General features: G+C 45.6%; 1 protein-coding gene across 2 annotated transcripts in view; it reads left to right on the forward strand.

Annotated features, from left to right (window-relative positions):
- STRIP2 (striatin interacting protein 2) overlaps nt 1-15733 on the forward strand; it is a 69479-nt gene that overhangs the window by 15377 nt on the left and 38369 nt on the right. The window contains exons 2-4 of one of the 2 annotated variants that reach the window (XM_081879739.1): nt 211-280; nt 11326-11400; nt 12337-12471. In XM_081879739.1, the coding sequence (XP_081735865.1) occupies nt 211-280; nt 11326-11400; nt 12337-12471 (280 nt within the window). Of the gene's footprint in view, nt 1-210; nt 281-11325; nt 11401-12336; nt 12472-14972; nt 15047-15733 lie in introns of those variants that run through there. The other variant, XM_081879740.1, reaches the window with a different exon arrangement.

The raw sequence follows: 15733 nt of genomic DNA on the forward strand, positions 1-15733 counted from the left end.
CTAGAGAGTTGACTGATCTCTTGATTGCTCGATTCTGATCGCTGGACTTTTCTGCAGTGCCCATTTCACAGAGCAGGGAAGTCAAGTCACAGGGAGAGCCATTCCACAGCTATGGAGGAGCTGTGGTTGGATCGGAACCCATCACCTCAGCGTATGTGTGTCCTGCCATCTGCTATGCCAGCCTCAGCTAACTTGGGTCTTCTATTTCAGGGTTCGGTGGACTGCCCCAACCTGGAGTTTGAGTACGGGGACTCCGACATCTATGCTGCCGAACTGTCAGGTAAAATAGTACATGCGGGGATGATGGCGCGCTGAGCTCCTTTTCCGGCAAGGAAGGGAAGCTCAGAAGAGCATAAGGAGAGCCTCCAGCTGGATCAGGCCCATAGCCTGTCCAATCCAGGATCCTCTTCTCACAGTGGCCAAACAGATGCCTCAGTGGGGAGCCTACAGGCGGGATTCGAGCACCAGGGCAACACTCGCCTCCGCCCTGGTTAGCCATTGTGGCTGGTCGCCAAGAGCCTTCTCCACCTCCATGAGTCTGCCTCATCCACACCCTTTTCCTGGGGCCACACCCCATCTGGACCACAGCCCTTCCCCTTAAGTCACAAAACCCCTGGACCACACCCCTCTTCAGGCCACGCCTTCTCTGAAGCACCCCTTCCCCTAGGCCACACCCTCTGGACCACACCCCTCTTCAGGCCACGCCTTCTCTGAAGCACCCCTTCCCCTGGCCACACCCCTTCCCCTAGGCCACACCCTCTGGACCACACCCCTCTTCAGGCCACGCCTTCTCTGAAGCACCCCTTCCCCTGGCCACACCCCTTCCCCTAGGCCAAACCCTCTGGACCACACCCCTCTTCAGGCCACGCCTTCTCTGAAGCACCCCTTCCCCTGGCCACACCCCTTCCCCTAGGCCACACCCTCTGGACCACACCCCTCTTCAGGCCATGCCTTGTCTGAAGCACCCCTTCCCCTGGTCACACCCCTTCCCCTAGGCCACACCCCTCTGGGCCACACCCCTCTTCAGGCCACGCCTTCTCTGAAGCACCCCTTCCCCTAGGCCACACCCCTTCCCCTAGGCAACACCCTCTTGACCACACCCCTCTTCAGGCCACACCCTCTCTGGAGCACGCCTTCCCCTGGCCACACCCCTTCCCCTAGGCCACACCCCTCTGGACCACACCCCTTTCTCCCAGGCCACACCCCTCGCCTCCCCTGTTGATGGAGGTTACGATCAGTCGATATCAGTTTATTGTTCTAGCCAAAGGCCCTGACAAACCCTCAGCAACAGGAACAATCAAACAATGCGGATTGCAGCGGACGGAGGACAGAGCGGGAGAGTCTGTCCGTCTGTCTGTCTGTCTGCCCGCCCATCCAGGTGCAGAAACTGGCCTTCCGAACAAAAGTAAAATTCACATTCGTCGCTCCACCCACATTTATCTAGTTATTTATTTCATAATATGTATATGCACTTGACCCTTTTTTAAAAAACAAGAACAAAGACCTCAAAGCAGTCTCCAAAAAGATAAAACAATAAAACGTAAGAACAATCCACAGACAGGCCTACAAAGGTTAAAATACGGAAGCTGGTTAAAATGAGATCAAATTTCTAAGCATCTGGGTCGGCTTGTCCAAACAGAAATGGTTTTTAGCAGCCCAGGTCGTGGGGAATATTCTGCAAAAAAATGATGACATTGCATTTGGGGTTCCAAACTGTTGATGAAAATGCAGATGGGGGGAAAAAGAGAGAGGAGCGCTTCATGCTGTAAAACAGAAAACCCCCCATGTATCTGCACGAAACTGCCCTGCTTCTCTCTGCCTATGTAGGTCAGCTGTTCCCTTCCGTGGGGCAGAATTTCCTCCCAAAAAACAAACGCCCTTCGTTGTAACACGCTGTATTAGTTTATTTGACGAAGTCGCTTTCCAGGATATTGAAAGCTCGCGATTTGGGATTTGGATGTCTTCCGTCAGCTCACTGCCCACCCCGCTGTGTCGGCAGCTAGCAGAAGAAACAAATCCATCACTTCTTATCTTTCTTAAATGTGTACATGTTAGGATTTGCAGCGAGGAGAGAGACCCTGCTGCATAAGAGCTGCCCAAGAAGTAATTAAGCTTAAATTCACCAGCTGAATAAATGCAGAAATTCCCCCCTGCACACACACACTGCTGCCTCCTTTCATCTGCTTTCTCCCCTCACATAGATTTCTAGGCTGTAAGCTCCTTGGGGCAGAGAGCTTTCCCACCTTGCCTTATAAAAGCACCAGGCTAGCCTGAGTCCCACGCAGTGCCAGATTTGTGTATAAGCTAAACAAGCTATAGCTTAGGGCCCCACTCTCTTGGGGGCCCCCAAAAAATTTAAAGGAAAAAAACTTGGACGTACATTTCCGAAATATCAGATAAAAAAACAAATAAAATAAAACCTACATACAGCAAGCGTGTTTTGTGTTGTGTAGGCTCCTAGGATGTAAGTCATGGGCCCCACCTGCTCACCTGCTCCCTAAAATATCACTGGTTTGCTCCTTTCTATATATAGGGTGCCTACATTCTGCATGAATGGTTGCATGACAACATGTGCAAATGGCTTGAGATACTTATTGTTGTTTAGTTTATTAGTCGTGTCCGCCTCTTTGTGACCCCCTGGACCAGAGCACGCCAGGCACTCCTGTCTTCCACTGCCTCCCGCAGTTTGGTCAAACTCATGTTCGTAGCTTAGAGAACACTGTCCCACCATCTTGTCCTCTGTGGTCCCCTTCTCCTTCTGCCCTCCATCTTTCCCAGTATCAGGGTCTTTTTCAGGGAGTCTTCTCTTCTCATGAGGTGGCCAAAGTATTGGAGCCTCAGCTTCAGGATCTGTCCTTCCAGTGAGCACTCAGGGCTGATTTCCTTCAGAATGGAGAGCACCAGAATTCAAAAGCATCCATTCTCCGACGATCAGTATTCTTTATGGTCCAGCTCTCATTTCCATACATAACTGCTGGGAAAACCAGCGCTTTAACTAGACGGACCTTTGTCGGCAAGGATTGTCCTAATACATATACTTCTGTTGTTGTTTAGTTGTTTAGTTGTGTCCGACTCTTCGTGACCCCCTGGACCAGAACACGCCAGGCACTCCTGTCTTCCACTGCCTACCGCAGTTTGGTCAAACTCATGCTGGTAGCTTCGAGAACACTGTCCAACCATCTTGTCCTCTGTCGTCCCCTTCTCCTTGTGCCCTCCATCTTTCCCAACACCAGGGTCTTTTCCAGGGAGTCTTCTCTTCTCAAGATACCTATGAGGTCCATAAAATACCACATTGCACATATTCAACACAAAAAACAGTGGCAATTTATTGTTGACAAAGGACAGCTGGACATAGAAAGGGCCCCATTACCTTCAGGAGCTTAGGGCAGGCATAGGCAAACTCGGCCCTCCAGATGTTTTGGGACTACAACTCCCATCATCCCTAGCTAACAGGACCGGTGGTCAGGGATGATGGGAATTGTAGTCCCAGAACGTCTGGATGGCCAAGGTTGCCTAAGCCTGCCTTAGGGCCTCATCAACCCTAAATCCGGCTCTGGTCCCATGGTTGAATTTAGGGGAGTGATGCCTGGGAGAAGGGAGATTTGGGATGTGGTGCCACATCTGTGGGAATCTCCCCCGCCAAGGCTTGCCATTTTCATAGAATCACAGAATTGTAACAGAAACCCTGAGGATCATCACCCTTTAGTGCAGTAAGTTGCGGTATCTTTGATGCTGGGCAAACCCCTTGGAAACAACAACAACAACAACAACAACAATTTATTATTATACCCTGCACATCTGCCTGGGTCTCCCCAGCCACTCTGGGCAGTTTCCAACAAAGATTAAAAATACATTAAAATGTCACACATTAAAAACTTATCTGAACAGGGCTGCCTTCAGATGTCTTCTAAATGTCAGGTGGTTGTTTATCATCTGGTGGGAGGGCGTTCCACAGGGTGGGCGCCACTACCGAGAAGGCCCTCTGCCTGGTTCTCTGTGTTCCTTCTCGCAGGGAGGGAACTGCCAGAAGGCCCTCGGAGCTGGACCTCAGTGTCCGGGTAGAACGATGGGGGTGGAGACGCTCCTTCAGGGATACAGGACCAAGGCCGTTTAGGGCTTTCAAGGTCAGCACCAACACTTTGAATTGTGCTTGGAAATGTACTGGGAGCCAATGTAGATATTTCAAGACCAGTGTTATGTGGTCCCGGCGGCCGCTCCCAGTCACCAGTCTAGCTGCCGCGTTCTGGATTAGTTGTAGTTTCCAGGTCACCTTCAAAGGTAGCCCCACGTAGAGCGCATTGCAGTAGTCCAAGCGAGAGATAACCAGTGTTGTTTTTGCAGGCTGCTGTGCACAGTGGAAGGATGAGCGGTACGTGCCACATACTTTACATTACTTTATTTACACTTCAAAGCTGAGAGATTACATACATGCATCTTGCCTCTGTGAGAGCAGAGAAGCATCCTCTCTCTTCGGAAACACAGAGAGAACTAAGAAAAACAGGAAACCAGTGTACGTCACATCCAGTCTCCTTTCCCGTGGGAAAACCCAACAGTACTGACTGTGGAATGTAAACACCTGTCTCGTGACAAGCACTTCGCTGCACAGTGAAGGAAGCAGAAACCAACAACCAGAGCATGCACCATTCTGGCGACAGTGTCCGCGGGCAGGGAGGGTCTCATCCTGCGTACCAGATAAACAGCTGCCCTGGACACAGAATAGACCTGCGCCTCCATGGACAGCTGTGAGTCCAGAATGACTCCCAGGCTGCGCACCTGGTCCTTCAGGGGCACAGTTACCCCATTCAGGACCAGGGAATCCTCCACACCTGCCCGCCTCCTGTCCCCCAAAAACAGTACTACTGTCTTGTTAGGATTCAACCTCAATCTGTTAGCCGCCATCCATCCTCCAACCGCCTCCAGACACTCACACAGGACCTTCACTGCCTTCACTGGTTCTGATTTAAAAGAGAGGTAGAGCTGGGTATCATCCGCACATTGATGGACACCCAACCTAAACCCCCGATGATCTCTCCCAGTGGCTGCATGTAGATGTTGAAAAGCATGGGGGAGAGGACGGAACCCTGAGGCACCCCACAAGTGAGAGCCCAGGGGTCTGAACACTCATCCCCCAACACCCTTCCGTTTCCATGCATAACGTGAGCTAGATTATCGTTAAACCCTTGGAAGAGATTATCCAAATTGCTGTTTCTGTTGTTTTATTTTTATAGTGTTTTTAAATGTTCACCGTGCTTTTTCTCTATTGCGCTGAAGGGGAAACCTGGAAGTTGTTGTTAAATTTATACAGTGCTTTTTTCTGGGGCTACGCATACCCCATTTGGCCTCATTGAAGGGAAGTATTTCAATTTCCGTAGGAAAATGAGAGTATCCCGAAACATTTTTTTTTTAAGAAAAAGAAAAGTACTGAATTTATATATCACCCTATACCTGCATGTCCCAGGGCAGTTCACAACATAAAATCACAATATAAAAACACAAAATGCATAACAAAAACAAGAACGGCCCAATAACTCCCTCCCTCCCCGAAATCTTCTATAGAGAATAGACACATTAGATACCATCAAAGCATTTCTGGCACTGTCTCTTATTAGACATTTTAAAATCTCTGATATCTGCATGTGTGTAGGGTGGCTGTTTTCAATGCATTTTTGCTATTTTACTGGTTTATTACGTTGATTTTATCCTTTAAGCTGCCTTGTTATTTTGTATAAAAGGCATATACCATATATACCAAATATACCATAATGGTATATTTAATAAATAAATTGGTGCTTCGAGAATACTATCATTATTTTATTATTACCAAGACCCTCGGTTAAGCAATATATTTAGCTCCAGTAGTATTTCACTCTTAGTTCCGAAAGGTACACTCCAGAATTCTTTTTTTAAAAAAATAATCTTTATTATACATCATTTTACATAGAACTTAACAAATACATTACATTAAATACATTACAATACATTATATACATACCCAGCATACCTACACATCCTACCTACGTGTACACCACAAATATTAGACTTCCAATTCTCTTTATACTTTATTGCCAACTGTACTGTACGTATTTCCTATTAGTTATTCTACTTTTCCTTACATTTAACTAATCAGATTTTACTATGCCTTCCCTCAGTTTTCAAGATTTAATCCATATCTGCCAGGAGACTTGCATTATCCGTATAATTTTTAATATATTGTTCGAAAGTTAACAATTCTTCATTAAATTTTTGAATAGTATTTCCTCTTATTCCTCTTATTCTCCCTGTTAGTTTTGCAAGTATTCAACTGAATGATCAAACACTCTGGAATTCTTTGCTGCAGTGCATTATACAGTTCTCCTCCCCGTTGTTGTTGTTGTTTTGCAAATAATTTAAATTCCTTCTTTATTTCAGTTGCAGTGTCCAGAAAACTACCAGTTGCAAACCCCCCCTCTCTCCCTCCCCCCCCCTCTCTCTCTCTCTCTGTGTGTGTGTGTGTCTCTCTCTCTTTTCCCAACTGCTTTTTTAAAATAGACATCTGTCAGTAAGAGGATGTGTAATAACATCACGCTGTATTTATAGAGAACTCCTCATCTCCAAGGATCGCGGTGGCCCGAGTGTGTGCCAGTCACGCTGGCAAGGAAAGACTCTGGGCAACGTTGGTGCGATGCCACCCAGGAAGTGGGAGACAGAGGGTGGGTGTCAGCATATGCGGGTGGCGCTGTGGGTTAAACCACAGAGCCTAGGACTTGCAGGTTAGCGGTTCGAATCCCCGCAACGGGGTGAGCTCCCATTGATCGGTCCTGCCAACCTAGCAGTTCAAAAGCGCATCAAAGTGCAAGTAGATAAATAGGTACCACTCTGGCGGGAAGGTAAACGGCGTTTCCGTGTGCTGCTCTGGTTCGCCAGAAGCGGCTTAGTCATGCTGGCCACATGACCCAGAAGCTGTACGCCGGCTCCCTCGGCCAGTAAAGCGAGATGAGCGCCGCAACCCCAGAGTCGTACGCGACTGGACCTAATGGTCAGGGGTCCCTTTACCTTTACTATCAACCAGTCAACACAGTTTTGCAAGGCAATTTGCCCATATACAACGGACCTTTGCATGTTACTTTTGCTGATGTTAGCATTTTAAAGCATAGTGTGGTCTAAACCACTGAGCCTAGGACTTGCTGATCAGAAGGTCAGCGGTTCGAATCCCCGCGATGGGGTGAGCTCCCGTTGTTCGGTCCCTGTTCCTGCTAACCTAGCAGTTCGAAAGCATGTCAAAGTGCAAGTAGATAAATAAGTACCACTCTGGTGGGAAGGTAAATGGCATTTCCGTGCGCTGCTCTGGTTCGCCAGAAGCGGCTTAGTCCTGCTGGCCACACGACCTGGAAGTTGTACGCCGGCTCCCTCGGCCAATAAAGCAAGATGAGCGCCGCAACTCCAGAGTCGGTAATGACTGGAACTAATGGTCAGGGGTCCCTTTACCTTCACTTTTTACAGTGGATCAGAGAGAGCACAGTTTGTGTGCTTGTTTCCTCGCCCGGCTGTGTCCCTTCGTGGGCTTTCTGCATCTTGCGCATTTTCCGCCCTGCTAAGGATGAGCAGGAATTGCTGACATGGGAGCTTTTTCTCCATGTTGGGAGCATCTCACATTGAGTTGGCTTTTTTGGCTTGGGAGTCAGAGGAGCTCAGTTGGTAGAGCATGAGACTCTGAATCCCAGGGTTGTGAGTTCGAGTCACACTTCGGAAAAAAGATTCCTGCATTGTGCGGGGTTGTGCTAGATGGTATCCCTTCCAGGGTTAAATCAAATCGATTTAAATCACTGGTCGGTAAGACTTGATTTAAATCATTTTTTTTTTTTTTACAGAAAGGCTCGTTCTTGCTGATATAATCTTAATATTTACAACCATTTTGGGGGAATAATAAATTGTCAGAGTAGTTTTTACAGTTATATCAGAAATTACTGATTTGGTTATATATATATATATATATATATATATATATATATATATATATTTGCTTTCGTAGATTTTCACGGGTACAGGAATGCAGGTTTTGGTGTCCTCGGGTGTCTTTTACACGGGAAGACACCCGAGGACACCAAAACCTGCATATATATATATATATATATATATATATATATATATATATATAAACAACCTCAGATATGCAGATGACACAACCTTGATGGCAGAAAGCAAGGAGGAATTAAAGAACCTTTTAATGAGGGTGAAAGAGGAGAGCGCAAAATATGGTCTGAAGCTCAACATCAAAAAAATGAAGATCATGGCCACTGGGCCCATCACCTCCTGGCAAGTAGAAGGGGAAGAAATGGAGGCAGTGAGAGATTTTACTTCCTTGGGCTTCATGATCACTGCAGATGGTGACAGCAGCCATGAAATTAAAAGATGCCTGCTTCTTCGGAGAAAAGCAATGACAAACCTAGACAGCATCTTAAAAAGCAGAGACATCACCTTGCCAACAAAGGTCCGTATAGTTAAAGCTATGGTTTTCTCAGTAGTGATGTATGGAAGTGAGAGCTGGACCATAATTGCTGAAGAATTGATGCTTTTGAATTCTGGTGCTGGAGGAGACTCTTGAGAGTCCCATGGACTGCAGGAAGATCAAACCGATCCATTCTGAAGGAAATCAGCCCTGAGTGCTCACTGGAAGGACAGATCCTGAAGCTGAGGCTCCAGTACTTTCGCCACCTCATGAGAAGAGAAGACTCCCTGGAAAAGACCCTGGTGCTGGGAAAGATGGAGGGCGCAAGGAGAAGGGGACGACAGAGGACGAGATGGTGGGACAGTGTTCTCGAAGCTACGAACATGAGTTTGACCAAACTGCGGGAGGCAGTGGAAGACAGGAGGGCCTGGCGTGCTCTGGTTCAGGGGGTCACAAAGAGTCAGACACGACTAAACAATATATTTTATATGGCCCAACTAGTCCAGCATCCCTGCTCCCACAGTGGCTGAACACTCGCCTATAGGAAACCCGCCATCAGGATTCGAACGCAAGACCAACTCTCCCCTTCTGAGGTTCCCAGCAACGGGGGTTCAAAACCGTTGCTGCCTTCAACTGTGGAAGGCAGAACATAGCCACTGAGGCTAGGAGCCATCGATAGCCTTCCTTCTCCCCAATGAATTTGTCTAATCCATTTGCCCTCCGGCGACAGGCATTCCAGCCCCGCAGTGACAAGAGGCCCCCTGAGCTAAAAATAGGAAGTCCCTCTTGCAGAGGACTTGGCAGTCGCATGAACATGCATGCGCGCGCACACACGTGCCAAGGCCTCTCTCCAAAGCAGCAAATGAAAATAATTGAAATTTATGTATTTTTTCAAAAAAAAATTAATTAGTTTTCACAATATTATAACCAAACACACAAGACAAACAAACATAAATCATAGCCTTATTGAAAAATTACACTTACTAACTTTCTTAAGTGACTTCCTCGCTTCCCTTTGGTTGAATTTCATTGCATGTCCTTTTAACGGTTTTCCAAATCCCAATTCTTATGAAATTTAACTTAAACATTAACATCCTTAAATCTTCACCTTATGGAATTAAACATATTAATTCATCACTTAACATAAATAAAATTCTAAGCCCATTAAGTATCTGCAGGTTATTTCCAGTTAGTTTAACTTAACAAATTTAACTAAATAATCATTAAATTTATTCCATTCTTCCCGATACTCCTCCTCCTTCTGGTCGCGGATTCTTCCGGTTAGGTCGGCTAGCTCCAAAAAATCCATCATCTCCATCTGCCATTCTTCTATCGTTGGTAATTCTTGGTGCTTTCCACTTTTTAGCTAACAAAATAAGAGCAGCAGTTGTGGCATACAAAAATAATTTAACATCTTTCTAATAATCGAAATTTAAACTGCCAATGCCATAATGCCATTGGGCGATATTGTGTGCGGGTTCTGGTCGCCTCACCTTGGAAAGGATATCGCAGACTTGGAATGGGGCAGCCAAAAGGGTCAACTAGAGGGAGCGACTCCCCTAGCAAAGGCTGGAAAAAAAACTGACAAAAGAAAGGGCAGATAAGAGGAAATACTTCTTCATGTAGTGCATAGTTAATCTGTGGAACTCATTGCCACAGGAGGCAGCGATGTCCACTGATTTGGATGGATCTAAAAGCATCACCTGGAAAGCCATGGGTTAGAATCGTAGAATTGTAGTTCTCGCATTTCAAACCAGGCACAGGCAAACTCGGCCCTCCGGATGTTTTAGGACTACAACTCCCATCATGTCTAGCTAACAGGGCCAGTGGTCAGGGATGATGGGAGTTGTAGTCCCAAAACATCTGGAGGGCCGGACCAGAAGGAGGAGAAGCACCAGGAAGAATGGAAGAATTTCAAAGACTATTTACTCAAATGTGCTAAGATAAATTAAACAGAATCACTTGCAAAAAATTAGATAGGCTAAGGATTTAAATATGTGAAGTTATAGAATAACATGTTTAAAGTTAAGATGAAAAGAGACAAAGACATTAAGAGGATTAAGTAAATTTTATGATATTTTATTTTGGAAAACTGTTACAATGATATATAATGAAATTCAGCCAAGGGAATTTGAGGAGGTCTTTTAACAATGTTATTAAGATTGGATCAAGTTCAGCTATGATTTTTGTTTGTTTGTTTAAAATTTTGGAAAATCAATAAAATTTTGGAAAAGAAAAAAAACATCTGGAGGGCCGAGTTTGCCTATGCCTGTTTCAAACCTTCCTTCCTCCTCTTTCTGCGGTTCGTTAAATTTATTCTTATCATTTCCTGCACATTGAGTTAGAACTATTGTCAAACTATTGAAATGTATATAAATGGAAACTATAAATAAAATTATTATATATATATATTTAAAATGAATCCTAGAATTGTAGATGTGGAAGGGACCCGAAGGGTCATCTAGCCCAACCCCCCTGCAGTGGAGGAATCTCTTGCCCAACATGGGGCTCGAACCCATGGCGCTGAGATGAAGAGTCTCGTGCTCTACCCACTGAGCTACCTTGCTTGCCCTGCTCTTAGGATGGGCAGTGTTAAGTTGTGGGTGAACATATCAGACAACACAGCGATTCTTCAAACAGCTCTTGTTTATTCACAGGCCAGAACAGAACAGAACTGAAGGGTTCAGTCAACCTGCTTATATAGAGCTCCAGTACAACGCAACTGTAACAACTTTCTAAAACTATCCAATCACTGAACGTCTCTTTCGATCCTTCATTTGCATAACTATCTACAGTATCCCCCTGCTGGCCCAGGGTGAGAACTTCAGTACATAACAGGCAGGGACAGTGGCTCTGGCAGGTGCTAATTCGTCTCCCCCTCTTTCCCCTTTCCCCGACAGAACTGTACAGCTACACAGAAGAGCCAGAGTTTGCCGCCAACCGGAAGTGCTTTGAGGAGGATTTCCAAACACAAGGTATCTTTGAATTTTATTATTACGGTCCCAGACCAGTTCCGGCTCACTTACAATATCGGGAAAATCGTAAAACACAAGAGGAATACATTGAATTGCAGTTGGGTATAACAGAGACAGTTCTGATATAGCTGCAGTTAAAAATCTTGATCAGTGAAATATAAGCTAAAATTGTCATTTAAAACCTTAATCGTTTTAGTAGCACAGCTTGTTCCCTAAGTTTTATGGCAGTCGCACAGAATTTGGCCACCCTTAGCGTGATCTCTAGATCCTTGTCCTCAACCAGGAGTTTTAGACACTGAAGTTCAAACCCCTTTGGAGATTTTTGTATAACAGGGGTGATAAATACCGAGCGTAACAAGACTTGAGAGACAGTTTCTACCTCCATCAAGCCGCAGGGGCAGACTCGTTTCACGTATGGTTTACCCTCGAATCTGCCCTGCAATAAGGCAGATGGCAGCACGTTGAATCTAGCGAGGGTAAATGACCATCTGTATTTGGATATTTGTAATTTTGACAAATAATTTGCTGGGGTAAATCCTCTCCCATTATCTTTTATTGCTGGGCATTTATTCATCTCGCTCACGTGGCATTGCAGTTTCACATCCCATATTCGTTGAGCAATCACAATTAAAAGCATTCCGTGGTTTTCGAGATGTCTGGAACCGGATTTTTCAGCCACCAAATGCCTGGGGTAAACAGGAATGTTTTCTCATTTCTCCTGGAAGTTTATAGCGATGGAGACAGGCGCACCTTGTCAGGGAGGGCATGCCACGAGCGAGGAGCCACCGCTGAAAAGGCCCTGCCATGGTTCAGTGCCAACCAAGGAACCCCCAGTGGGATTAGTTGAACTGCTGGAAAGGGGCTAGGGAAAAGAGAGGGGGGCCATTTTGCAGTGATGTTCAGACTTTGTTTTTTTGGGTCCTTCCTTTCCGACAGTGAAGGACAAGCAGTGGTTGGAGCTGGACGTGGCTCAGCAGAAGGCCTATGTGATGCGGCTGCTAGATGGGCTGGAAGTAGTCAACAGAGAGAAGAGGCTGAAAGTCGCCCGGGCGATCCTCTACTTGGCACAAGGTAACCAAGTCGTCTTGGTCTGGGTGGGAACAGCAGCCCAAATGCAGCGTGCTTTGGGGGCAGAACATTTTCTCTTTAAGAGAAAGAAAATGAAATGCATTATTGAACACAAGCCCAAATCACAGGTACAGTGGTACCTTTGTAGCCTTATTAGGCTTTACCGATTGGTGGGCTCTGCGTTGCTCCCGGACAGGAGGCAGGAAGTCAAATGACACCGAGGGTTGGTTCAGGGAAAGAGTTCTTTATTTCTGCTCTCCGGAGCAGCAGAAAGGCACTTGCGTGGTCAGTCCACAGCAAGTCCAAAGAAATGAGAGATTTCATGCAGTGTATATATCCTCCAGGCACCCTCTCCCCCCTCCCCCAGGAATCCAGCCACGTCAGCTTGTACACGCAGGTTGACATCACAGATGTCCCTTCTCCGGCACTCTTAACCATAAAAGGGCTTTCCTTCCTGTATTCCTGACCATAAAAGGGTATTCCTGTTCCTATATTCTTATCTTGGAGCAAGAGGCCACGAACTCCAAGAACACACTCTGGCGCTGTTCCCGGACTAGGTCTGCGTGTCAGAGTGTGGTCAGGACGTAAGATAAGACCTAGACGCGTCATCACTACTCTACTGGAACAGCCAAGGCCATCCTTGCCATCACAAACTGATAAGGGAGAGGGCTCTGAGCACTTGTTTATACAGCCGGGTTTTTGTTTATACATTGACTCAGAGCTCAAGTTAATGGATTTTAGCTAAGGAAAAATAGGGATTTGGTGCCCGTTTCAAACTGCCTGCACAGTCAGTTCTGGGTTTGGGAAACCCATTCCTTCACCTTGGCTCTCAAACTTAATCCATTCTGGGAGTCCATACAAAAGTGTCCCAATTAATTGCTGGAGGTGTGGAGATTAATCAGGCACTTTCTATCACATGTGGTGGCTATGCAAAAAAATCCAGGCATTTTGGGAGAGTATCCACTTAGAAATACAAAAAATAATAAAGATTTCCTTGAAGAGAAAACCAGAAGCTTATCTCCTGGGGATTGCAGATTTGGATATCCCACAAAAAATGAAGAGTATATTTTTATACGCCCCAGTGGCAGCAAGAATTCATATTGCTACAAAGTGGAAGAGTGATGAAATCCCCTCTACCCATGAATGGATCCAAAAGCTTACAGATTATGCAGGGCTAGATAGTTTGCCAGAAAAAATAAAGAACAAACCAAAACAGGAATTTATCTCAAAATGGGAAGTCTTCAAAGTTTGTTTGAAAACAATTACAGTAGTTTAAACTCTGTCACAGCATTTGAATAACTTTAGTAGTAGATTTAAGAAAGATATGAAATCTAAGATAAATCAATAATTAGTTAAGATAAAAATGTGTATTGGCAACAAATAATAGATAATTGAAACAAGGAATGGACGGGAGGTCGGGCCTATAGTTCAAGGACCGCTTTTTGCTTTATTGATTTGTAATTAATATTGTTTTGTTTGTATTTGGTCTTGTTTTTTTCCCTTTTTGGGTATCAATAAAATAAAAATAAAATAAAAATAAAAAATCTGTTCCGGTAGTCCATTTGACTCCCAAAACAGTTTGTGATCCAAGGCACAGATTCCGATTGGCTGCAGGAGCTTCCTGCAGTCATCAGAAGCCGCGGAAGCCAAGTTGGATGTTCGGGTTCCGAAAAAACATTCGCAAACCAGAACACTCACTTCTGGGTTTGCGGCATTCGGGAATCGATTTGTTCGGGAGCCAAGTCATTTGGGAACCAAGGTACCACTGTAGTCTTTAAAAGAGAATGTTTGTATCCCAGGTTGGTTATACTCAAGAGTAGACCCGCTGACATTAATGAACATGACTAACTTGAGTCTCTTACATTCACCCCTGAAGGTAGAACATAAATGGTTTTTGCACCTCGTGGTCCCCGATAGCCTTAACCATGGATTTGTCAGTCCTTAAGAAATCTCTGAGTTGGTGCCCATCACTATTTCCTGTGCTTTGAATCGCCCAAAATCCAACTAAATTTGGATTTCCCTGAGTCCTAGTGTCATGAAAGAGGGAGGAAAACCTTTCATAGAATCATAGAATCATAGAATCATAGAGTTGGAAGAGACCCCAAGGGCCATCGAGTCCAACCCCCTGCCAAGCAGGAAACACCATCAGAGCACTCCTGACATATGGTTGTCAAGCCTCTGCTTAAAGACCTCCAAAGAAGGAGACTCCACCACACTCCTTGGCAGCAAATTCCACTGTCAAACAGCTCTTACTGTCAGGAAGTTCTTCCTAATGTTTAGGTGGAATCTTTTTTCTTGTAGTTTGGAACCATTGCTCCATGTCCGCTTCTCTGGAGCAGCAGAAAACAACCTTTCTCCCTCCTCTATGTGACATCCTTTTATATATTTGAACATGGCTATCATATCACCCCTTTAACCTCCTCTTCTCCAGGCTAAACATGCCCAGCTCCCTTAGCCGTTCCTCATAAGGCATCGTTTCCAGGCCTTTGACCATTTTGGTTGCCCTCCTCTGGACACGTTCCAGTTTGTCCATGTCCTTCTTGAACTGTGGTGCCCAGAACTGGACACAGTACTCCAGGTGAGGTCTGACCAGAGGTCTGACTTTCTCCCCTTTCTCTGCATCAGGCATCTGTTGAGCGTGTGGAGGAAAACTTAAAACACGTTGCAGAGTTCCCCAAAAATAGACCAGAAGAGGAAACTAATATTTCATCCAGCAGAGCTTTACTGCTACTGAAGGCAAATAATAATAATAATAATAATAATAATAATAATAATAATAAATTCTATTTATATCCCGCCCTCCCCAGCCAAAGCCGGGCTCAGAGTGGCTAACAACAGTAAAAATAGCACAGTTTACATGAAATCACAGTCAATTAATCAAAATACATTCTAAAATCAGTTCAGAATCAAATTCATGGCAACCATTGGGCTAGAGTTCTATGTGGATTACCGAAGGAAGGGGTCAGACTGTGCGTTGGCCAAAGGGCCTGGGGGAACAGCTCTGTCTTGCAGGCCCTGCAGAAAGATGTCCAGTCCCGCAGGGCCCTAGTCTCTTGTGACAGAGCATTCCACCAGATTGGGGCCACCGCCAAAAAAGCCCTGGCTCTGGTTGAGGCCAGCCTAACCGCCCTGTCGCCCAGGATCTCCAAGATGTTTTTGTTTGCAGACCGTAAGGTCCTCCATGGGACATACCGGGAGAGGCGGTCCCGTAGGTACGAGGGTCCTGAGCCGTATAATGGCCACAAGATAATGACTTATCTTGAAC

The sequence above is a fragment of the Podarcis erhardii genome, assembly GCF_964252035.2.
Source record: "Podarcis erhardii genome assembly, chromosome: 10".
In the NCBI taxonomy this organism is placed as follows: domain Eukaryota; kingdom Metazoa; phylum Chordata; class Lepidosauria; order Squamata; family Lacertidae; genus Podarcis; species Podarcis erhardii.